Here is a 25,607-nt window from a genome sequence, read left to right as displayed (position 1 = left end):
ACATTAAGAACATAGTTTTTGGGTTTTTTTTTTGCTATTTTTTCTGTTTTTGTTTTGATTTTTTTTTAAATAGGGTCAAAATTGGGCAATAGCAATTTGCACTTTCTTTCCATCTAACTAAAACATATGTAAACTTCAAATCAAAAGTTATAGCTACTAAAATATTTTGTGTTGTTCCCTCGTTTTGCCTACGACACATTCATTGAATTTCAACAGGAATATTTGTAAAAACATGGGTTCCATCAATTTCTCCAACTCAATCCGATATAAATGTAAAACAATAATGATAAACTTTTTCTTCTTGATGTAATTACTTAATTTATAAAAATATTTGTATTGTTCTCGTACGTACCTTGAAATAAGGATTTAATCTTTGATTATTAATTATCTTTGCAGGAACCATATCCTCTAGGTCTTTAATAAGATGTTTGTATAACTTAAGAATTGTTTTTAATACAATTCTAAAGTAACAATGCATAGTTTCAACATACATATAGTAAAGACCACTAATAAAATGAAATCTTGGGTTTTGACCTATAATTTGTAAAAATATAATTATTTGCTCCCTAATAGATATTTTTTTGTGTTGATTGTAATTGGTTATGACACACAAATGATAAATTGGTTTCATATGCATTTGTTCAATACAATCTCTACCATCTCGATTCAAAACGCTATCTATATAGAATTCTTTTTAATCAGTTACATTTGTATATGATTTTCTTGGTATATAAATTTTATATCTTTCTCGTTCAATAATAGATGTCCTTGCAACTAGAACATATACTATTACTCTCATACATGTAATATGAATATACTTATTATCCATAACAAGCAAATAATTTTTTTTAAAAAACAAATAAGTAATTTCCAGATCTATAAGGTGTGAAATTTCTAGAATTGTAAAATCTTAAAAAATCATGAATTCTTAAAACATAATTCCATAATCCCTTCAGCTATTAATAAACAATGTAAAGATATGAGCATATATAACATAACAAGTAACTAGGTAGGATATTTTCTTCACCCATCAAAATCAAAATTATTATGATTTAGGATAAACTACTCAAAGGCAGTTTCTAACCACCTAATTTTGAATGGAAAATACAACCTTATAGCAAAAATAAAATAAAATAATGATACACATGAGATCAATATAGAAAATTTTATTATAATAAGTAATAAAACCCACAACAAAGAAAACATGTTAATAAAATTGATCCATAAATTTGAAAATGAGGAAATAAAACACTAAAAATAAAAAAAATATACTAAGAGAATAATTATATTTAGTTTAATTTGATCACAAAGAAAGTTATTTTTGTTAGAAAGATGTAGTTGTTGATGTTTAATGTTAGTAAGTGAATAAGAAATAGAAAAAAAAAGTGTATTTCTTTGCTAAGGGCAAAGAAAAAAAAATTCTTAGCAAAAATGCTTATTATTTAAATTGATTTGAAATCACTTTTCCTTAATTAACTTTTCTAAAATTCATTAAATATGACAAAGTTTAAAAAATAATTTTCATAAACGCCTAATAGTTTGTCCTATTTTGATATGTTTATCTAAAGGCTATTAATAGCGGGCCCCTTTTATAATCAACGATTCAGATCCACCTAATCATGTCCGTTGCGTTTTACTAATGGTCCCTATATATAAGGTCTTCGCTTCTACTGCTATACTCCGACAAAAACACACTCATTCTCGATTCTCAGTCTCTCTTTCAAAAAATGGATCGGAATGGCATCCTTGGTTGGACACTGATTTGCGTCCTTGTGGCCGGTGTCGGTGGCCAAGCACCGGCTGCGACGCCGACATCAACTCCGGCGACTCCAACAACTCCTTCCGTACCATTAGCTGCACCTGCTAAAGCACCTGCAAAACCTACAACGCCAGCACCCGTATCATCACCACCGGCGGTAACACCAGTAGCATCTTCACCGAAACAGACTGTTCCAACTCCAGTGGCGACGCCATTGGCTACACCACCTCCAGCCGTGACTCCAGTTAGCTCCCCACCGGCTCCGGTTCCTGTTAGCTCTCCACCAGAAAAATCTCCTCCGTCTCCAGTGCCTGTTGCTCCACCGACAAGCTCGCCTGTGGCAGCACCGACAGCAGAGGTCCCTGCTCCTACTCCGAGTAAAAAGAAGCCAAAGAAGGCACCGGCTCCTGGTCCAGCATTGTTGAGCCCACCCGCGCCACCAACGGAGGCTCCTGGACCTAGCGCAGAATCCATGTCTCCTGGTTCTATCGCTGACGACGTAAGTTCTATCATTTCATCTTTATCTTTTTATGAGCAATTTTAAAATTGGGTTTAACATGTGTGATATGGCAATGCGGGAATAGATCTAGAAAACACAAATCATGAAAAGTTTATTAAAATGGAAAGATCCAGTTAGGGTTTTTGGTTTGGTAAGAGAACCGTAATGAATTAATTATTGGCGATGTTATTAGGTATGTAGTGTTATACCAGTAGGAGCTCATTTATATTTCCTAATATGAAGCTGATTATTGTGCTTGCTTGCTGTCTTAAGTAGATCGGTAATTTTTTTATTTTATTCATTTCTGTAATTATTAATAATTATATTAAATAAAAACCTAAACCTATACTGATTTATAAAGCAATCGAGTCCTAGTGTGCCTAGACCTTACCTTAAATTAGAGGTCAAGCATTCTTGGACTTGCAAGATTAGGCTCGCTAGCTCGCCTGCCTTTTAAAATCAAAGGCTAGGCATGCCTAGGCTTTCAAGCCAAGCTCTCGTGCATATGGATGCCTGGACCTTGGAGTTCATGCCTACACCTTTTTTTAGACCATTAAAATTAAAATTTCAATATATTCTCATTTAAAAAATAAGTAAAAAAACATTTTAGGAACCTCCAAAACTCTATTCCTAACCACAAAAACACATTCTAATCAACTTTTAAACTCAAAACTAAATTGAACTAAAGCAAAATTTCTGGACCTTGATGTATTTTTTATCGGTATCATTAGAAGCTAAAAACACCTCTTTTTCACTCCTTTTTTTAAAGTCAAACCCATAACCATCTGTATTGTACTCCTCCTTTAAAGTGTAACTCATGGACACCCAAATTAGGGTTGCTGGTGGTTAGAATGTGATTGGGTGAAAGCTGTCTCTCCTCATTTGTTTTTTGTTTTTTTACTGAAATATAGATTTTGATAAAAATAGAGATCAAATTGTTGATAGACGCTCCATGAACAGTGTAAATAAAAAAATATTAATTTTTATCCTTATTCTTTCATTTTTAATTTCTCTTGTTATTTTTTTTAATTAAACCCTATAATTGTATTGTATTTCGTAATAGCAATCAGTAATGTTTCACTGTAAGTAGTACATAGCCGTGAGTATTTTGTTGAGTAGTGAAGATGATGGAGATACTTCTTGTCGGTGCGTGCTAAATAACTAGTGATATGTGAAGTGTAAAAGAAGAAGAAGGAGAAAGCTGCAGCAGCTTCGTGTCTCACACTCGAGACTGGTTCTAGTACAAGACTAGTAAACGCGTTTTGTAGCATGTGAGATGCACTTTCTGACAAGTGAACTCCCATTCACAAAAGAGTTGTCCACTACTCTGACATCAATGGGATTTGCACGCTTGGCTCACCGCCGACAACTTTTGATCAGATGTTAGAAGTTCCCGGAATCATTTCAACCACCAGAATCTCGCACTCGGTACTGGTTCATGCCAGCATGTATAGAAAGATCTCACTGAGGAAATAATGCTCGCGTCAGAATGTGATTTTAACGTGGGTCAAGCTATAGAGAAATGTTTTGTTACTCGTAGATATGAATTTAGCTGCAGTAAATATCATATATATATATTTTTGAGTTCTAAATTTTGAGCGAAACAATTACTGCAGAGTGGAGCGGGAAGAACAAGATGCTTTCAGAAGATAGCAGGAGGTTTGGCATTGGGATGGGGTCTGCTTGCTTTGATCTTCTAGAGAGATAATGTTCTCATCATCCTCTCTCACCTGGAGTATTATTATTATTATTATTATTTTGATCACATTGGATATTATTTAAATTTATTTTGACACTGTCTGGTTAAGTTATTACTATTGGTACTCAATGGCGCGTGGTTTGGTTTCATCGTTCCTGAAGGAAAGGGGGGTGGGAGGCATTGGGGATTGATTTGTATGTATTCTCTTGGGAGATTTTGCGGGTGGAAGGGCTTTGTATTCTGTAGTTTTCTTCTGCTCGCTCTCTCTCTTCTTGGATTATTACAGACATGATGATTCTCTCTTGCTTGCTTTTAACGTTTTGTATTTAGCACACCTCTCTAGGTATTCCTTTATTCCTTACTTGTTTGTTATTTAATGAGAAAAAACTGTTGATTATAAGAGAAAGCTACAAGGAAGAAAGAAAGATGGCGGCGAGCATTGGCCAGGCAATTAGATTTCGATGAGTCAGCTCGGCAGAGCTCGCGAGTTAGCTTATAAGATAATTTAATTGTTTATAAAGGGTTTGCATGGTGTTGAGTAGTTAAAATCTTCTATCAATGAGATCTAGCAGTGCGGTCCGTCCATTCTCTTGTTAATCAATGGTCGTGGTAAGAGCTTCGTTTGACTCTGTTGTTTGAAAGGAAAGTCCTATTTTGAGAAATCTTGGTCGGGGAAGTTCAGAAAGCTCTATTTGCCATTTATGGAAGGACTAGATGTTATCTAAAACACCAACGTTAGGAAGAATTTGATCATGTCTATTTTCCTATAACAGATAAAAAAAAGTGTAATTTGTTTTATATTATTTTCATATTAATAAATTACTCTCTTAAAAAAAAAAATGATATGATGGAGCTAATGGATCTTTCTTTCACTACATTGATTATAAATCCATTATGATATTAATGAATTTCTTAAACTCAATTTTAATAAATGGATCGTTTGATTTCCTAATTAAATAATATTTCAATTAGATATTCAAATTAATTAAAATAGCTAGTGTATAAATAAAGATTTAATTTAAATCCAATAAAGATATCGTAAGGCACTTGTATTTAATTAATTTTTTACTATAAAGATAAAAGAGATTTTCTCTTGCTTTTTTTCATTTCAATCCCTGACTTTTAGATTTTTTTTTATTTTCATTCAATTAAAGCTTTAATTTTATACTTTCTTCTTAATTTCATCCCTAAATGCATTAATTCAACCCAGTCATTTGGCCACTTCTTACAATTAGGCAATTTTAATCCTAACATGGCTATAATGAATTTGAGTTAAGTAAGACTTTAATCAATTTGAACCCAACAGGTTCATTGTTACTTTGAGTCCGGAAAGGCTGCAACAAATTTAGGTCTAGCAAGACTAAAAAAACTCAAAATCATCAAAGTTCATTATAATTTTGAGTCCAACAAGGCTCCAAGAAATTTAAGTCTAGCAAAACTCTAGCGAATTCAAACCCAACAAGATTCATTGTAATTTTAAGCCTTTCACAACTTCAACAATTGAATGGTAATCTCTATGATTAAAACTAAATTGATTTATTGAAAAAAATTAATTTTTTTATTTAGAAAATAATGTAAAAGAATAAAAAGAGAAAATAATATATAAAAAAAGAAAAAAAATACAAAACAAAAAGAAGGATAGTAAGCTCTCCAAAATGTCCGGGATTAAAAATTAAATGTCAAGTGATAGAGCACAAGAAGCTTGGAGAATTAAGATCGTAATGAGATCACTCGCCTTAATATCAAAATCTAGGTTATAAACCTAAAAGATATCTACATGAAAGAAGTGATCATATATCTTTTAACCCTTTAAACACCATTTAAGCCTAATGCATATCCATTCTTTTCATAGATGTGAACCATAACCTACATAATGTGTCTTCAGAAGTCAATTCTGATAAAAAAAAAAAACTTTTTATGTTGAAAGATGTCAACCTCTATAAAGAAGAAAAAAAATCATAATCTGGATGTGAACCGCATGTCATTTTTATGAATTGAGCAATCTTTACTAATAAATGGACAAGCTTAACACAACACAAAGCAAGATGCTCTCATTTTTTAAAGCAAAAAAAGAAAATTTAACTTTGGAACCTTTTCTTTCCATTTTTTCCTTGCATTTAGCAAAAAAAATCTATTTGAGCCAGTTATAACCAAATTTCATTAAAAATCACTTTTTTTTCTCACAAGCCCAACTAACCATCGCCTTATGTGCCAATAAAATATCCAAAAAAACATCTTAGCATTGAATAATGTGTTTTGGGCTCTCAACCAAATAAGTTTAATATTCATGAAAATACTTTTAAAATTTACACCTTAATGATTTTTTTTTAACAATTAGATTTGAATGAATATAGTCATTAAAATTTGTAGCAAAACAGTGAGTCGAGTAATTGGAGGACATCAAAACAAAAGCAACAAAATCAAAGAGTTAAGTAACTGGAGGACATTAGAACAAAAGCAACAAACTCAGATAATCAATGATAAAATTGAAAAAGGGGACCTATACTTCAAACAAGTAAGTATTTATTTATTACTGTGCAATGTTCTCATGAGACCCATATGTAAATCCAGTAAATTTGAACCCAACAAGGTTCATTATAATTTTGAGTCCATCAAGGCTCTAACAAATTTGAGTTCAGTAAGACTTTGGCAAATTTGAAACTAGTAAGGTTCATTGTAATTTTGAGCCCAACATGACTCCGGTAAACTTGAGTCCAATAAGACTCTAGTTAATCCGAAGCCAACAAGGTTCTTTGTAATTTTAAGTCCAGCAAAGCTCCAGCAAACTTGAGTCCAACAAGACTCTAGCAAATTTGAACCTAACAAGGTTCATTGAAATTTTGAGCCTAGCAAGGCTCTCATAAACTTGAGTGTAGCAAAACTCTAGCAAATTTGAACCCAACAATGTTCATTGCAATTTTAAGCTCAACACGACTACTATAAATTTAAGTCCAACAAAACTCTAGCAAATATGAAGCCAACAAGGTTCATTGTAATTTTAATCATAGTAAGGCCACAATAAATTTAAGTCCAGTAAGACTCTTACAAATTTAAACCCAATAAGGTTCATTGTAATTTTAAGCCTAACTTGGGTCGAACATATTGAGCCCATCAAGGATCCAACGAATTAGTCCAGCAAGACTTCAATGAATTTGAACTTAATAGGGTTCATTTCAATTTTTTCAGCCTAACGATCTCTAACAGATTTAAGCTCAATAGGTTTCCTTGTAACTTGTTTGAGTTCAACCTGGTTTAATTTTAATTTTTCCTAAAAAAGATAATCACCTCCAAGTTTACCCGATTTTAATTTTTCAAAGAGAGAGTGGTCATCTCCAAATTGATTCAATTTTATTTTTTCACAAAGAGAATGATTGTCTTTAAGTTGACTTGATTTCACTCTTTCAAAAGAGAGTGGTTATCTATAAGATGACCTGATTTTAATTTATTTAAAGTGAGTAGTCATCTCCAAGTTGACCCAATTTTAATTTTTTACTAAGAGAGTAATCATCTCTAAGTTGACCTAATTTTAGTTTCTAAAAAAAAAGTGGTTATATCCAAGTTAACTTGATTTTAGTGTTTTTTGTAAAGAAAGTAGTCCCATTTGATTTGATCTAATTTTGAATTTCTACATTGAGGTTGGTCGCCTTTGATTTGACCCATTTCATTTAAAAAAGTATTTTTTTTTTATAAGCTTACTGCATAAATGCAAATTATTTTCATATTGTAAAATAAGCATTGTAAAAAGAGGACAATTATCATAACCTATATTTTGATTCCAATTATTTTTTAAATAAAATTACCAATAATATCTTTTAAATTTTAATCATTATTTTAGTCACTTGTGTTTATTTAATTTTTGTGTATAAAAAAATAAAAATATTATGTCATTTTCATTTCAATCCCTAGCTTTTGGATTATTTTTTTAATTTTCATTCAAGTAAGCCTTTAATTTTAGACTTTCTTTTTAATTTCATCCCTAAATACATTAATTGAACCCTCTATTTTGGCTTTTTTGTTTTTACAATTTACTTATTGGTTTCTAAAATTATGTAATTTTGACTAATTTTGCTCTAATTTTCACCTTTTCTCTTCAATTTCATTAGGGAAAGTAGGATAGACTCCCTCTCCAAGAAGAAAAATTTCTTCCATCCATTTGCTTAATCATCTTCCTTTCACCCATACTCAACCAATACACCTATATAAACAGAACCAATTGAACCTCCCTCATATTCGTTCTAAATCACTCAAACCCGGTTGAATGAACCATTATAGTACCTCTTGATCACTATCATTTTCTTCAACCAAAACACCACCACTATCCAGGACTAGCCTTCACCAATATCTTCTTCCCCTTCATTCTTAACGTAAAAACTAACATTTTCCCCTCCATTCTCAGCATAGAAACATCATCTTCATCAACCACTCACATTAGCCTCTTAACAAAAAAAAAAAAAATTCCCTGCTTTTAGGTTTTTTTTTTTTAATTTTCATTCAATTAAGGGTTTAGTTTTGGATTTTTTTTTCAAACCATCCTTTAGTGCATTAATTGAACCATTTAATTTGGTCACTTTTTACAATTTAGTTTTCGGTTTCCAAAATTATACAATTTAGACCAATTATGCCTGAATTCTCACTTTTTTCTCTTCAATTTCACTGTGATTGAATTAATTGAACCCTTCTAATTCTTATATTTTCTCTTTAATTTTATCCTTAATTGAATTAATTGAAGCCTTTAATTTAGGGTTCTTCTCCAGTTTAATCCTTGGTCCTTTAATTCTTTCAATTAAAGCCAAATTAAACTATTTTTCTTAAAATATTTTTTAATTAAGTCCCTAATTGCATTTTAAATTATTCATGATATTTTTTTTACATTTTTTTAACTCAATCTTGGGATTTTAAAGTCAATTATTTGTCTAATTTTACCTCCAACTATATTCTTGTTATTTATGTGTTTGATTTTGTGTATACTGATAGTTTTTTTTATACACAAATGTGATTTGTATATGTTGTGTGAGTTTGAGCATTTTCATAGTAATAAAAAAATTAAAACAAACAAATAAAAATGATTTATTACTGTAAACTTTCTTTTGTGTTGTGTCGTATTTTTCATAGATATGATATAATAATTTGGGTTGGGTAACGTGATCCCACATAGACCTAAATGAGTAAGAGTGGTGTCTTTTGATACTATTCTAGACTTAGTAAAAGGAAAGGGGCTAAAACCTATTATTTTCCCATCCCTATTGGTCCAATGCTCATTTTAGAAATAGTTAATTCGACAAGTCTCATTTTTAAAGATTGATGTCAAAATTTTTGCGAATCACCTAAATCAATAAGTCTCCTACTTCTAGGGACCAATATTGAATTATTCATTAAAAATGATAAAAGGATTGTAAGCAAGCTTAGGAAATAATTAGAATATTTCATGGCAAATAAAAAGATAGATTTATAAGAAAACATGTGGTAAAGCTAACATTTCATTTGAAAGAATATGGTAAAGATGACATCATTCTTCCATTAAGCATAATTAACTCTTTATGTGAATCTTTAAAACTAGCATTAATCTTTAGGATTTTTACTTTTCTCTAATTACTAGGTGGCGACTTAAATTTTTCATATATTTTCCCATTTTATTTTGGAAAGTCAGAAAGTCCCATTTATATCTAGGTGGGATAACATGGTGTGGCATTCATTATCTTTTGGTAAGTGGCTTTATTATTTTTAAGCTCAAAGGGCATAGTCTCTATACAAAAAGGTCACCCTATCTATTATAAAAGATGTTTTCTCCTCGTCTTTAGAATGCAAAGGGATCTAGTTGTAGCCCAAACTCGTATCTAGGGAGCTTAAGAATTCAAACTCGATCATGGAGTCTACAAGTCTATCTATTTTAGGTAGAGGAAATTTATCTATAGGATAAGTTTTATTGAGATCGATGAAGTCTACACACATCCATTATTTTCCATGGATTTTATTTATTATGACCACTTTAGCGAGTCATTCAAGGTACATCACTTCCCAAATAAAACTAGCTTCAAAAATTTTATCCACCTTCTCGGATATAGTTTTTATCTTTCCCCTTTAATTTTTTTTATTATGATAAATAGGAGGGAAAGTTGGGTTTACCTTTGGCTTATGGGCTGGCATGTCAAGGTTAATGCTAGACTTATATGAGGGCTAAAAAATAAAGTTATCTTTTTAGATGTTGAGGATCTTTATAAGGGCTTTTTCTTGTTCATGATCCAAAATAGAGCCAATATTAGTGTTCATGCTTGTATTTTCTTATGAAGGGTGACCCTTTGTAACACTTATATTGCTTCAGTGCACAATCCTTTTCTTTTCTTCATAGACCTTTTATAGTTTACCACTAAAACATTTTTGCCTAAAGACAAGTGAAGATTCATCTTCTATAGCCTATTTGGTTCTCTCCTTATTATGCCACCATATTTTGATATAAAACTTTATGGTTAAGTATCTTATACTAATAAAATCATTAATTTCATAGAGAAACGGTTTACAGATGATAGGATCATAGAAGCCTTCATCCTTTAGGGTTATTCTGAGTAAAAAATAGGGATTATAATGGGCTTATTAGGACAACTATCCCTCCTTATATATCGTGTCAAATACACTAACTATGTCATCTTGGAGGTTGTATTAGTTGGGTTAACTTGACCATCTTAGAACGGTGTTAGATGGTTCTATAAAAATTATGCATTCCTTGAGCATGATGTGCTTGGATAGGTCTGGTAACCCACCAAGCCTTTAATTGATGACCTTGATGAGCCTTTTTATGCCAAGATGATATATGGGCAAATACTAAACCTAATCATGGGTTGTTATTAGGTTTGAGTCTTAAGTGAACGAAGCAAATCTGGCTTATCACCACCTAAACGATAATCCTCATACTAATTTTATGCTTTACATTACATAGCTTAATCCATTCAAATTGTTCGAATATTTTAAAACTTCAATTATCTATAAGTTAGATTGGAGACTAAATAAGGATATGATCTTTAGTATTTTGTCGTTCAATGCCATAGTCAAAACATCTATCATCAGGTCATTAACCATTTCTTGTATGCATTCATTTTGTAACTTCAATTACCCAACTATCAAACAATATCCCCCCTATCTCACTAGTATTCTTTCTAGAAAATGTCTTACTTAATCAAATTTCTTATGATAAGTAGCGTTTAATCATAGTAGACAAAATTACATCCATGACATGATTAATTTTTACTATATAGTTGTTTAGGATATGTGGAAAACTAGGTATTTATCAGAATTTTTAATCATTCATCAAATTTTTAACAAAGTAGTCAAATATTAATTAGTCCTTACAATTTTCTTTTTTGGATAGGTTTTTGTTTTTAGCTTTAATTTTAATAGGAAGAAGAATCTATAAATCAACTTGTAAATTCATCAAGATCAAGTTTGTTTTCAAATAATTTTAAAAATACAATATAACAATGGTGTATTTATATAAATATATATTTTTAACTATTTGTTTTAAAATTATAAATAGCATTGACAAATTAACAAATTAGATGTGGAGTTGATCAATTTTGGATAATATTTAATTTGTTATGAGCACATGTGGAGTCAATGTCTTGTTATGTGCCTATCACAAGTTAAAAAAAATAAATAAACTTTCCCATCTTTAATGATTGTACAATTCTGATATCAAAATTCCAAGTAAAAGTTACTAATAAAATAAAAACAAGACAATAGGTATTTGAGAGTATTTTTTTTAGCGCTTAAAAAAACAAATAAAATAACATAGTACATAAAATATTTTAGAAAGTAGTATAGTTTAGAGAGTATAAGATGACATCTACAACTTGCGAGTCGCAAGTGACATTTGCGACTCTCTTCAATTTAAAAAATAGACTTCCATAATTTAAAATAAAGAGAGAGGAGAGAGGAGATAGAGAAAAACAAGGAAAAAAAAGAAGAAAAAGACCACCAATATACATTGAAACTCCGATGAAGACATAATCGATACCGTTGAAAAGATATCGACGAGACAAATCCAATGACACCAAGAAATGTCACTATCATAACTCATTTTGGGTTATTCCCCAAAATTTTACCCTTTTTCCTTTTAAAATAAAATAATAAATAATAGCAGCAAGAAGACTGGCATTTTAAAAAAAGCAGGCTAAGGAGGATTCCAAATATACATAAAAATCAAGCTACAATGGAATTGAGAGCTTAATTGTACCTCATTGTATCCAAAATTAGAGAAACAATATAAATTTAAGGTCAAATCAAATCATTATTGGACAAATCTGCATAAAAATTAAGTCTAAGAACATAATTAGATTTTTAATAGGCCAATTTGATTTAATCATAGACCAAATTAAAGTATAATTATGTTTAAGAATTAATTTGGGTATAATTAAAGGATTTAATTAGATGAAATGACTTAATTATACTTTAAGCTAGCATAATGGCTCTCGCTCCGCAGCAGGTCAATAACATTTTTTTTTAATATAAAAATTTATTTAGAATATAGAGAATGCTTTAAGCACCTTGGGTCTAACAACCGTGAGTTTGGCATGACTGCAGACCAAAGACACTTAAAACATTCTCTAAACTCTTTATATATTTTTTTACATTTTAAAAAAAATTGATATTGACCTGCTGCAGAGCGCGAACCAATATGCTAGTGTGTGTGTGTGTGTGTGTGTGTAATCATAACAATATTTTAGTCCTCCATTAAAAAAATATAAAAAATAAACAAATAAAGTGAGATAACTTGGTGATCCAAGACATGGACCTTTCACTGAATCATATTTTAATAGAGTCTACCATATCTAAAACTATCTAAAAACTATCAATTTCATTTCAAGTGCATTTTGAATGGAAAAATTCAAACATAATATAGACTAAATTACCTAACAATTATTTTATTTGCTCTAATTTTTTTCTTCATTCTATTTTTTTAAAAAAGAAGAAATTAATTAAGGGATTAAGTTATTAACTAATTAAAATAGAAAAACGATATATATATATATATATAATTTTGAAATTACAAGGATTGAGTGTATAGTTTTGTCAACTATAGGGATTATGTTATAATTAACTCAATTTTATTATTATTATTATTAGTTTTTAAATAAGGAACTCCTTTTGCATGTGTTATGTATATGTCATTGTAGAACATTTGTATCGATAAAAAAATGATTCTTTGGACTGGAATGGCTCCCAAATCCAAGTAACTTGGGCTTGGCGTGGTTGCCAGACTCCAGATGCGTGGGTCTGGTGTGGTTCCCAAACCCAAGCATGCAAGTTGGCATAGTTGCCAGAACCAGGCGCATGGGTCTAGACCCAAGGTATTTGAGTATGACAAATATGTTTGATTTGACAAACAACAAACAAAGAGGACAATTGTACACTTTAGTTGTTAAGAGAGAGAAAAGAAAGAAAAAACACAAATAATCGATCACTAGCGGCAATCCAATCATTATCTCTCTACACGCGCCACACCATGTGAAAGAAGGCACGACTGCGCATCCAGTGAGATGGTAGATGGCCAGATTTGGCCACCAAGAAACATCACATGCATCTCCTTAATGACGCAGGTGCCACCCTTTCGCTGGGGTAAAAAAATAAAGCCAAAGAAACGTCTCGCGAAAAGATAAGAAATTAAAAGTGAAATTACTATTACAATCCATATTAAAAGCTCTCTTGATTTACAATAATTTCCCTACATCATTTAGCTTTTTTTATAATGGTTCAAATTAATTTTATTAGGAACTTAAGTGGTGAAAAATTAAGTTTGAGAGACCAATTTGGGCTTAATTTAGAAGATTGGAATTTTAGAGGACCAAACTGAATTTTTAAAAAGTTAATTGGTTCAAATCAGGGGTGAAATTGCAAGAAAATTAAAGTTTTTGGGGTCAATTGGGGGTTAAATTGAAGAAATTCGCAATCAATGACCATTTTGAAAAAACATCAAACTTTGGGGACCCAATTGATTGAAATCAGAGGTGAAATTGAAGATAATTGAAAGTTTAATGGTCAATTGAAGGTCAATTTGCATAAATTCAAGACTAATGACCAAAATGAAAATGGTGCTGAAATCTAGGGCTTACATTAAAGTTCGACAAGAAAATCAGGGGTGAAATTGCAAGAAAATTAAAGTTTTTGGAGTTAATTAGGGGTTAAATTGAAAAAATTTGCAACCAATGACCATTTTGAAAAAACATCAAACTTTGGGGACTCAATTGATTGAAATCAGGGGTGAAATTGAAGATAATTAAAAGTTTAATGGTCAATTGAAGGTCAATTTGCATAAATCCAAGATCAATGACCAAAATGAAAAGGTGCTGAAATCTAGGGTTAACATTGAAGTTTGATAAGGGTAAAATTGCATAAAATTGGAAGTTTATGGTTAATTAGAAGTGCAATTGAAAAAAAATTAAAAGCAGGAGGACCAAATTGAACTTTGGCCAAACCCCTAAATTAAAACCCTAAAAAGTCCAAAACGGTATCGTTTTGAACAATTAAAAAAGGGAACCAGACAACATGCTGTCTGGTTACTGTTCATCTTCTTCTTCATTTTTTGCCTGAAAGAACTGCTCAGGTAACTACTTTTCAATAGCATTTAATACTTCGTCTCTTCATCAAATTTGACAAAACATACATCACCATGATGACCTGACATTTAACTATACCTCGATATGGTTCATTTTGGTTGATTGACACCGTAGCGCCGCGGTGTAGCCCTTAAATGGACAACTTAAGGTAGCCTTTAGCTGCCAACTTTTTCAGACCATGATAACAACTTTGAACCAACAGTTGGGGTCTTTCCGGTTTGAATCAAGGGCCAATATTTTTTTTCAAAAGAGACAAAGTGTCCCTCTTCCACCCCCTATAAATAGGGGTGGATTTCATGCATTGGAGGAGAATAAATTCGGGTCCAAAATTGGCAAAAAACTAGCTTCTCCTCAATCCCTATTTTTTTTTCCTCTCCACCGATTTTCCTCTCTTTTTTCGTTATGTCCCCATAGTGATGCCACCATCAGCGTCACGACAACCCTTCCCATATGACCAACCAGCTATTTCCCCTTGTATCAAGTAAGTTTTCTTCTCCTTCCTGCGACAAAACAAGCCACTGCATACAGAAGGTAAATATAATTAACATGGTCACTAGGCCTGGCCAGTGACCATGTAACGCATAGGCTGGACCCATTTCAGCTTAGCCCAATAAAGAGAGAGAGAGAGAGAGAGAGAGAGAGAGAGGGGTCAGGTTTGTTGGGTCGCTTGTCAGCCCAACCCGACCCGGCTGGGTCCAGCTTAGATGGTTGGGCCAGATCTAGCCCAGCCTATATAATAATAATATTATATTATATAATAATATAACAAAAGAAAATGAAAACATTCCCAAAAAATTCCAAGGGTCACTTTAAAACAAAATTGAGATTTTCTCGCATGTTTTTCTACCAATTTTATTCAATATCGGGCCATAGACTTATACTGTAAGATATGAACCCAGTAAAAAATATCTGATTTTCTCTGAAATTTCTTAAAAAACAAAATATAAAAAAAATCCTTATTTAAAAAACACAAAAAATATTTTGTTTTCGTGCACACGACCAAGTCCTAAAAGTTTTCCAAGCAAATTTTCATAAAAAAACAAAAAATATATATTTCTCATGTTTTAAAATGTAAAATTGATATCATAACCAATTTATGATCATCCGTTAGGGTTTGACCAAAATATCAAAAATGCTTCACCAATCATTTTGTTCATTTTATATTTAAAGTGTTAGGATTTAGCAGTAAAGACTTCCTCACGAAGGGAGATCTACTTTGAACCTTAGACAAGACCAATAGACAGAAACATGACTTAGAATAACAATCAAATAACAATGTAGTTTACCTTAGGTAAGGTGCACTGAGGGTGATATGTCTTTCCCTTGCACAACCAGTCCCTTACCTAGACTCTTGCAGACCATAAGTTTCCCAGTAACTATAATACTAGGTGGCGACTCCTAAATCTTATAATCATAATTTTATAATTAAATCCAAAACTCCTTTTCACCATCACTCAGGAGGCAGACTCGTCGTTCTCGACGTCGCATGCCCTACAATAGTCACAAATGGTGATCGGAGTGGGCTACAAGAGCTATCTAAATATGTTGGGGCTCATTTGCCTTTAGACGACTTATGTGGCACACTTCGATCACCATTGGTGACCTTCCTTGATGTCATTTGATTCATCTCGTCAGAATTTTCTCAACGATACCAGTGATGTCATCACTAAAGCTTTGGTGTGCCTCCGAGATTTTTTTTTTTAATTTTTTTACTTTTTTATCTATCCTCTCTCTTCACAAATTATAAACAGGAGAGATGAAAGAGAAAAAATAAAGAAAAAAAAAAGATCCCGAAGGAACACCAAAGCTCCGATAATAATATCACTATTATCGTTGGAAAGATTTCGACGAGACGAATCCAACGACATAAAAAAGATCACTAACAGTGACTAGAGTGTGTCACACGAGCTGTTCAAAGGTAAAGAAGCCCCGACACATTTGGACGGTTTATGTGACCCACTTTAGTTATCGTTTGTGATTTTTCTGGTGTTGTTACATTTATTTTGTTAATATATTTCTAATGGCACCGATGACATCATAATCGGAGGTTCAGTGTGTCTTCAGAGTCTTTTTTTTTATTTCTTTTTCTTCTTTTCTCTCTTCTCTTTTTATTGTAAATTATATCAATTTATTTTTAAAATCAAAGAGAATCACAATAACATTTATGACTCGTAAATTTTATTACTTTTCTAAATATTTCATACATACGTTATGTTATTTTATTTTTTTAATGTAAAAAAAAAAAAACACTCGGGTACTTGGCAGTAGATGAGCATGCATTTTATTAATGTAAATAAGATATAGCTCAGACATCACTGTCTGCCATGAGCCCACAGACACGTTAATGGAGATTTGACTTATTCACAACTGATATGATATGAGCAGTAGTCTTCTGCCTATCCATTTGGTATCGAGAAGCCACTTCGCTTATACAACCGCCAATACGTACCCTTCCTTTGGTCATAGCACAGGAATCTTAATTCCCTCTTGCAACTTCAGTTCTGTATTTCTGTTGTGGATGAACTGCGTATGTGGCATACGTGAAGCAGAGCCCATCATTTCCATCAATGGATGTCTCCAGCTTACAATCTCGGTATCTTTCTTTTTGTTTGGTTTCCTTTTACTTTCTCCATGCCTGTCTCTGTCTATTTGCTTTAATGACTTTTGTTTCTGTTGTTCTTGCTTCAGTATAAGGGGACTAAATTGTTAAAGATTGTGTAGCCTTGGGGGTTGGGGGTCAAGTTTTCGTATCATATATATGGTTATATGGAGTTGTTGAAAAGAAGCAAAGAAGATGCTGAAAAATTCTTGGCCAGAGAATTGAGTTTTGATAGATTTCGAGCTAATTTATGTCAAGAAAAGTTTGAAATTTAGCAGAAGGGTGTTCCTTTGTGGATACCCACAAGAACGAAAACAAAAAAATCATTTATATCTTTTTTTATTTATTCCAAGTTTAATATCTTTGCATAATAAACCACTAATATATATAAAGCTTACCCTTCCTTTATTCTTTCTCCGTCCAGTGTCCTATTAAGTCCATTATGGAAAGTTAATTTGTTAGCGGTGTCCGGCAAAATTTGATCTTCCTCTGCTGCCTTTGATGCAATAAATCTAGTCTAATATGGTCGAAACTTAATTCACGAGTAGTTTGTAAGCTTAAAAAATTGTAAATTTCATTACTACATCTATGAAACTCTTTTGTGTGGACATGCAACTTCCCATCAGTTAATGGTCCGAAGGATTTGATGGCTTGATGGACGGCTTGGTGCATGGCTCTTTTGTTCACAAGGTCTTTATTGTTGACCTTTATTGTTTTCTACTTGTCTTTTTGGTTCCAGGTACCTTGATTCTTGCAAGAAGCATGAAGTGCTACCCAACTCTGCAGTTTTGTCATGGTTTTATAAGGTCTTTTAATAAACTTGCACTCATTTTCTATTGTTGTTCCTATGAATATTCTTATTTCTTAAAAGTTCTTATATGAGATTTTACTTTGATCTGCCTTTCCCTTTCGATGTTACTTGACACTTTGAGATAATATAGTTAAAATCTATGGCTTTCTAGTTTATCAATGAAAGATACTAGAAAGTAAGCAAATTGTAGATGGCTGTGAAAAGTTTCCAGCGGCTGGATCATTTTGATTTCAGTGTTTGCATCACCTAAGAAGTGCACTCTCCAGAAGTAATAGAAGCCAGTGAAGGTTGGAAAAGAATAGCACCGTGCACTAACTAGATAGTGGGCTACAGACGAGAATGGTGCAGAAATGTTGCCTAAGGACTGCAACTGCAATGATAATTCTGTTGCTATATGGTGATACCAGCTAGACTTTTCTGTATTCTGTATTTATAGGCTCAGTAATGTAGTAATCCAATATAATATAACTGCACTCCTCTGCAAGCACTAGCTAAATGTATCGTGTTCTGAAGCTGTTCTCGGAATAATTTAACTTTGTCCTTAAAACCAAGCAGCTCTGCTTAATTTGTATGTTTTAGACAGGATTTGCAGGCATGAGTTGAAGATGTTCAATCGAAGAGAATATCATCCATCAGTTTAGCAGAAATATTTTGCTAGTAATAAGACCAGCTCTTAGAGGAAGTAGGTTGATGAAAACTTCTTTATTCACAAGTCTTAGTTCGTCTGAACATTCAGAGTTGACTATTGATGTAGAATATGGTGGTCAAAGGTTAAGGTGCAAGGCCTTTATTAACCTTTTAAGGACTTGTATATAACTGAATCTAATGTTGTTTTTCGAAATGCTTGAATAATGTATCTTTTTCTTGTTAAGGAATTAGCAGTGAAACTAATATTACATCGATCCTGAAATATTATCAATATAGTCTGCTATAATGCCTGTATGGATGAACTAATATAACTACAGCCTTTTGATCAGCTTAGTACTTGTCGAAAAGGATGGCTCTGTATAATAATCCACTCAATACTAAACTTCTTTCAGACCACTTCTCTGGCATTCGTGTACAGACCTTTTGCTGATTGTTAGTTTACAATTAATTTGTGGTGCTTCTACTGATGAGTATCTTAGATCAATCATCTTCTCATAAATGAATGAAAGAACTTATGGCTCATGTTGTGTGTTCACATTTTAAAGAATAACATTTGCATCCTACTGAGCGATACTAGAATTTTACACCTTAAATTTTTGACTTCTCAAGCCTGTTGATACATGCTTCAATAATTTTTGTAAACTCATGCATTTTTAGCACTGAAGGCACCAGACACTTGAATTACAATTTTTCTTTTCATTATATAGGCTGAAATCCAGAAGTCCGAACTAGGGAAGTGCAGCATTAAGTTCTTTCTGAATCAGCTATGTAATGCTGATATTTATCCCCTGATTGATGTGTTCCTGGCAATAGACTCTTCTGATGTTGATGCAGTCGACATACTTCATGAATCACCTTGCAATTTCAATGAAGAATATGTTATGCCTTTGTTGCAGACTATCAATCTGAAACTCCGAGTAGTTGATCTCCATGACATGTCCCCGGAAGAGAACTTTTTGCAGTTAGTATTATCACCTTCTTATGCCTCACTTCTGAATAATTTTTTCTAGGATAATTTGCCTTTCATTTTCTATAATTTCACTTCATTATCTATCATTAAGTTTCATTTAATTTTTAGATTTTTCCCTTCTTGAATTTAAAAAAGGTGGCGGGGGGAAGAAATTTGATGTTGAGGCATGAAGCTCTCATAACTTATTTTAAAATTTTGATATAAAATCACTGTAATTGGAAAATTCCACTCTCCAGTGTATGTTGGCCTTCGAAAAGAATATAACGATGGAAACAAGACTATGGATGTTGGAGAATAATATGAATGCAAGAAGAGAGTGCAATTTGGACCAATTTAATGGGAGAAATTCAGTTTGAGTTCTTAAAAGTAGAGGGAAAAAAGCAGCAGATCTCGCTTGTGGAAATTTTCAGTCTATAAGAACTAGTGCAAAGGGGGAAAGGTTTAAGAATTTGGGCTGGCAGATTTGCCTGGGAATTTGCCATTTTATGCCCTAAATTGATAGAATAGATATACTGATAATGGAAACTACACTTGGTGAATAGATAAATTTGTGTAATGGTAAACCCTTGTTTTGCCAAGAACGCAAATGTCATGTTAAGTCTTATCAGTATTCCCTCAATGTGGAAATGCTAAAGGTCCAGACTTTGGTTGAAATACCCATCTCAGGACCCAGCAACAGTGGCAGTACACAACTACTTTTTTAAGGAGGGCAGTTGATAAAAATATACATTATAATTTTTATAAAAGGACTTTTTTGAATGATGTAAATATGAGGAGCAAAGCTATAATATCCTAGGGAAAATTTCTTAGGTCAGGGAGGGTCCTAGCCACTCTGGGCCCTTCCAAGGGATCTCCACTGGCCACCATAATTATGTAATCCGTTTCTTGGTGCATTTGCATTACTTAATTTAGTTTATTGTAATGAAGTGCTTCTTGTCCATCATCTTATGCGTGGAAATGACATGCATGGCTAATCAACTCTACTTGAGGAGGGTGAAGTTTCATCATCCTTGTGTGTGTGGTACTCTACATTTATTTACGTTTCAACATCCTGTAATTTGGGATCTTTCCAGGAATTTGTGTCATCATGGCCTAGCGTGTCATATTCTAAACATGAGGTCTACTCATATCCAAAAGCTCAACATGGCTGGAACATTTATGCAACTACACACCTTGAATTTGGATTTTTGCACTTCAATTGGTAGTTTGGATAAAGACTGTTTTTCTTGCATGCCAAGTCTGATGCGTCTCTCAATGTGTGAGACTAGGGTAGCAAATCTCTGGACAACCACTGCTGCTCTATCAAAACTTCCTTCCTTAGTAGAACTACGGTTCCAAAATTGCTTATGTTGCAAGGATACTGGACCATGTCCTGCATCGTTTGGTGACAAAGCAAGAATTGCATTTGAGAAACTTGGTTCAGCACCATTGAATATGTGTCTATCCAGTGAGACATCATCTATCAGCATTAGAGATGCTACATTTCAAGGTTTCCATGCTAAAGAGAATTGCGGGGACTTACTTTCTCTCACAGGTTCAGCTTTGATCAAGGAAGGGTCTGGAAAATTTGATAATTTATCGCATATCAGTAAAGTTGAAATTTCAAGCTGCCTTCAGAGAGTAGGTTCAATAGAAATATCATCTGATTTCCCACCCAATTTGAATGGACTATCAAATTTGGAAAACAAGGTAAGAGGATTTGCTGGTTAGGAAGGGAAAATTTTAAATTATTGAGTGCTGTGATGAGTCTTTTTTTTAGTTTGTCTAACAGGTCTCTTTTTTGCGGATTATAGATTACAGACAAAGAGGAGATCCTTGCAAGAGCACATATGTGGGACTTGAAGAATGGCCGCCCTACCTCATTAAAGAACTATATTTCACATCATCCTTCACCCATTTGCTTTGAGAAACATTATAGGGAATACATGGTTGCTTTGTTGCCTCGTTTGGAGGTTTTAGATAATTTTTCCATTACAAAGATGGACAGAGAAATGGGAAGAACTATTTTTTCAAAATACTATGAGTACTTACCATATAAACGACAGAACAAACAAAGTGTTGTTACTGTTCTGCAGAAGCGTGAGATGGGAACAACGGGTGCTTCCTGCCCAAATTTCTCAAAGTTCAAGCAATCATGCCATTATGGAAAGAGTCCATGTCACTTCTCAAGGTCTCTTACCGCTGCCAAACTTGGGTCTGCTGCATGGCCTTTGTTGCATCCTTTGCACACCTTTAGCCATATATATAAAGAAGGAAGTAAGAGGCTTCGTGCAAGGCAGTTTGAATACCATCCATCTGATTCTCGTCTGATGGTTTATGGAACTCTTGATGGTGAAGTTGTTGTAATCAATCATGAAAGTGGGAAGCTAGTTGGTTATGTTCCATCTGCTAACAACATGAACAGCGTTTTGGGTCTCTGTTGGCTCAAGAAGTATCCTTCAAAGGTATGTGTTACCAATAAATTATTTGTAGCAACATCTTAACTTTTTCGTTATTATTTAGATTTTGAAATCATCTTACATTTTGATTCTCATAAATGTGGCAGTTGCTGATCATCTTTTATGTGTGTTAGCAGCTGCTTGCTGGTTCTGATAATGGTTGCTTGAAGTTGTTTGACATCAGTCATATACCGCCAATAGTCAGTGATGTAAATTGCAGTGCTGGTGTGGTCACTTTTGATGACTTTGACCAATTGACTTCTGTTCATGTCAATTCTGGAGATGATCAGTTTTTGGCTAGCGGGTACTCAAAAGATGTTGCTCTATATGACATCTTTAGTGGAAAACGTTTACATCTATTTACTAATATGCATCGAGAACCCATTAATGTCGTGAAATTTGCACACCATTCCCCCTTCTTGTTTGCCACTTCCTCATTCGACCATGATGTCAAGCTGTGGGATTTGAGACAGAAACCACAGTGGCCATGCTATACAGCATCAAGCTCAAGTGGAAATGTGATGGTTTGCTTTTCACCAGATGATCGCTATCTGCTTGTATCAGCTGTTGATAATGAGGTATTCCTTGTTAGATTACGTATATACTCAAGTGATATTTGGAGAAACTACTAACTAATTCTAAATTTCTGATCACATGAGTGTGTTTGGTTTTTGAACTTGAAACACAGACTAGAGAGAAAAGTTGGAGCGGAAATTTCTAGTCTTTCACTTCTGTTTGTCCACTTGCAGGTTACATAACTGATATATCTAGAGAGAGCTAGGTTACCTAATCTGACATGCTACTAACTTGTACTCCTGCAATAAATTAATCTTCATACATATTAGATTTTATATCAGATTAGCTCCCAAAATACAAGTACATACTACTTGCATGCATACAGTACACTTCTAAAAATATACTGTAGAGTATTTAGCAAAAGTTTCATTATTCTAACAGAGCGAATATGGATTCCATGGTTCTTGAAAGGGTTTGTTCGAATGAGCATGGTCGTCAATAAAATCTTCCAATTCGACCTCACCGTTTAACCCATCTCACTTTAGATGTCACCAATGTATCATCAAATGCAAGATGCTGCTTTAGGTTTCAGGATGTCCTTTTTCTCCCTTTATCCGACAATAATGAACCTGTTGTTTCTGGTGTCAGGTCAAGCAACTTCTGGCAGTAGATGGGAGGCTTCACATGGATTTCAAGATAGCTTCAACAGGAAGTGCTCATAACTATACCCGCTCCTACTACATTAATGGAAGTGACTACATCATTAGTGGAAGTTGTGATGAAAATGTTGTCCGAATCTGTTGTACTCAAACTGGAAGGCGACTTAGGGACTTTTATCTGGAGGTATGCCAATGATAGATTCTTAAATTCCATTTTTGTATCATTCACTTGAGTCCATTACTTCTCTGCACAACTCTTATTTGTGACAAATGACAAGGAATTTGACGTGGCTCTTGTTTCTCTGCAGGATGTGGAATCTGGGAATTCTCTGTTTGTTCAATCCTTAAGGGGTGATCCTTTCAGAGTAAGTTTTTTGCTGAAAAATTATTGTGCTTGCTATTTTCTCATTTTCTTGATCAATAAGATTTTCTTTCAGATTTAGATATTCGCAAGGATTAAAATATTCATCATTGAAAGAAATGCCAACCACAAGTCCAAATTCAAATTTCTTGCGCGGTTTTCATTTCTAGTGTACATATATGCAGCAGTTATACATTTATTTGCTGAAAAACCCAGAATATTCATGTTTTTCAGGATCTAGGCATTATCTTTGTTTTATGTGGAATCAAGATATCATTGTGAAGCATTTTCTGGTATGAAACATTTATTAGTCGTGTTCCCAAATGCAGCTTTTCCACATGAGTGTGTTAACAGCCTCTAAACGTCCATGTTCTAAGTGGGAAATCATCAAGGTAACTTCTGCAACCACCAGTGCTTGATGTTGTTTGACAGTGTTAAAGCTTAGAGGTCATTTGCAGTAGCTGAAACTATTGAGATCCTTGTGCAGGTCAATTTACTAGCTTCCAGCCATGGCACCGAAGAGCATTCTCACGGTCAAAACATCCGATCCACCTTCCTGGGAGGTTGACGTTGGTATTTAATTACACAGTAAAGCTTGCATGTATAGTTATGTATCTACCCCGTGTATGTATTGCAAAGGGGAGCTATGTCGCCTTTCTCTGTTTTTTTAGGAGTTGAGAAAAATTACACGACAAAGTAGGGCCTCGTCTAATTGTGCACCAAGTTCTGCTGCCATGTAGGTTGTGCAGGACTGGTTTCATCAGGGCAATGACCCTTCTACAGCTTGAGTGCTACGGTTCTAAATTTGAGAACTTGTTTCTCTGATTTAAGGAGGTCCATGCTTGAATTCAAAAAAAGATAAAAAAAAGTGTATCAACTTTCCATAGCTTGAGAGTAAAATAGTCATTTGATAAGCTCTGCCTCTTGATAATGATCACAAAATTGTATTCCTAACTGTTGTTGTTGATGTCATGCACTCAAGTGCAAAGTTTCTCCCCTTATTTGTCTACTTTTTATATCGTCATTCTTGGCAGAAGTCATGCTCTTCAATCCCTATGGCTATGACAGATAATAAAGAGCCTTGCACCGGTAGTTCGAATTTTTTCCTTTTAGCATCGAAGGCATTTTGTTTCCTTTATTGAGATTTGGTAATGAAGATTTGAAGAGATCGAAATGCTAAAACTCTTATTGATCTTCAAAGAAGTTTTTCCCAATCCGTCTTACGGTGAATTGTATCAGTATATATACAGATGAATAGATTCTAATCTAGGAAGGAAGCTAAAACCAATCCTAATGTTTACAATGCATTTACACAGAATATTGTTTGCTGTTGTTACAAGCATCTTTTCAGCCTTGTTTTCAGGTCTTGTGATTCTGCGCATGAGTCTCGGAATCATGTGCTTGACATGAGGTGATTTTCCTTACATCTGGTTCCCTGGAATAAGAACATGAAGCAAGCAAACCTCCTGACAAGGATGAAAAGCCCGAACTACTGATGTGCAAGGCCAACCAGGCACACAAAATACCAAGTGGGATGCACCGCATACACGATTTCTTTCATGATTTTCTGACATAGGATGCAGTTTCTTTCTATAATTTAGTAATTTTCTCTTCAAGGCAGCCCATGAAGGACTTGCTAGCCTGTTCTGTCTCTCTTGTGCTCTTCTTTTTTCGAATTTGTTTACAGAATACGAGCCATTGCCTCAAGGAAGCAGCACAGGATGTGTTTCCCTGAGAAGCCACTGGTAAAGAAATAACAATAGAAAACAAGTGCAAGTTGAGAGATGCCACACAGCCTGCAAGTCTCTCTCAGTTCTTATATCTTTGTTCTCTCTTATTCTAAGGTTTGAAATCCAAGTCTTTACCAAACCCTATAAACAGTTAAAAAATTGCAATGCAATTGAGGCGCATTGGAGAAAGCCATTACAGCTTGCAGTGAGCCCATCACAGCTGTTTCAAGTGGGCATGGAAATTATAAAGAAATTGGTGTGAGTGCCCGCGGTGGCGACCCTTTTTACCACTGGCAACTAGAAACTTCAGCAAA

At 33.6% G+C, this 25,607-nt stretch overlaps 2 protein-coding genes across 4 annotated transcripts; both read left to right on the top strand.

Annotated features, from left to right (window-relative positions):
• Positions 1–1,671: 1,671 nt before the first annotated feature.
• Positions 1,672–4,273, top strand: LOC18101147 (lysine-rich arabinogalactan protein 18). The gene is made up of 2 exons (XM_006380595.3): positions 1,672–2,258; positions 3,875–4,273. Exons 1-2 carry the CDS (start codon positions 1,728–1,730, stop codon positions 3,956–3,958), a joined length of 615 nt encoding a protein of 204 aa, XP_006380657.2. The 5' UTR covers positions 1,672–1,727; the 3' UTR covers positions 3,959–4,273.
• A 12,617-nt stretch (positions 4,274–16,890) lies between these two features.
• On the top strand, positions 16,891–24,517 carry LOC18101148 (protein DWD HYPERSENSITIVE TO UV-B 1). 3 transcript variants are annotated; one of them, XR_002982950.2, is made up of 10 exons: positions 16,891–17,154; positions 17,900–17,966; positions 19,327–19,580; positions 20,663–21,278; positions 21,383–22,033; positions 22,165–22,605; positions 23,192–23,386; positions 23,511–23,567; positions 23,798–23,955; positions 24,051–24,156. XR_002982950.2 is itself a non-coding variant. In XM_024605523.2 (10 exons), the coding sequence occupies exons 1-10, from the start codon at positions 17,129–17,131 to the stop codon at positions 24,129–24,131; spliced, it is 2,256 nt and encodes a 751-aa protein (XP_024461291.1). In that variant the 5' UTR covers positions 16,893–17,128; the 3' UTR covers positions 24,132–24,517. The 3 variants fall into 3 exon arrangements, 2 of the variants coding, with proteins under 2 accessions (XP_024461291.1, XP_024461288.1); XM_024605523.2 differs by having other exon boundaries at positions 16,893–17,154; positions 20,858–21,278; positions 23,893–23,955; positions 24,051–24,517; XM_024605520.2 differs by having other exon boundaries at positions 16,893–17,154; positions 23,893–23,955; positions 24,051–24,517.
• Positions 24,518–25,607: the final 1,090 nt, after the last annotated feature.

This window comes from Populus trichocarpa, chromosome 7, assembly GCF_000002775.5.
Source record: "Populus trichocarpa isolate Nisqually-1 chromosome 7, P.trichocarpa_v4.1, whole genome shotgun sequence".
In the NCBI taxonomy this organism is placed as follows: Eukaryota; Viridiplantae; Streptophyta; class Magnoliopsida; order Malpighiales; family Salicaceae; genus Populus; species Populus trichocarpa.
Note: the sequence above shows the minus strand (reverse complement) of the source record. Positions and strands in the feature narration are given on the sequence as shown.

Excerpts from the sequence above, each read along its gene's own strand:
- LOC18101147 (XM_006380595.3), top strand. The coding sequence starts at position 1,728 with ATGGATCGGAATGGCATCCTTGGTTGGACACTGATTTGCGTCCTTGTG. Across the intron at positions 2,259-3,874 it reads CTGGTTCTATCGCTGACGAC|AGTGGAGCGGGAAGAACAAG; the intron begins GTAAGTTCTATC and ends CAATTACTGCAG.
- LOC18101148 (XM_024605520.2), top strand. The coding sequence starts at position 17,129 with ATGGATGTCTCCAGCTTACAATCTCG. Across the intron at positions 21,279-21,382 it reads TATCAAATTTGGAAAACAAG|ATTACAGACAAAGAGGAGAT; the intron begins GTAAGAGGATTT and ends TGCGGATTATAG. Across the intron at positions 23,956-24,050 it reads CTAAGTGGGAAATCATCAAG|GTCAATTTACTAGCTTCCAG; the intron begins GTAACTTCTGCA and ends ATCCTTGTGCAG.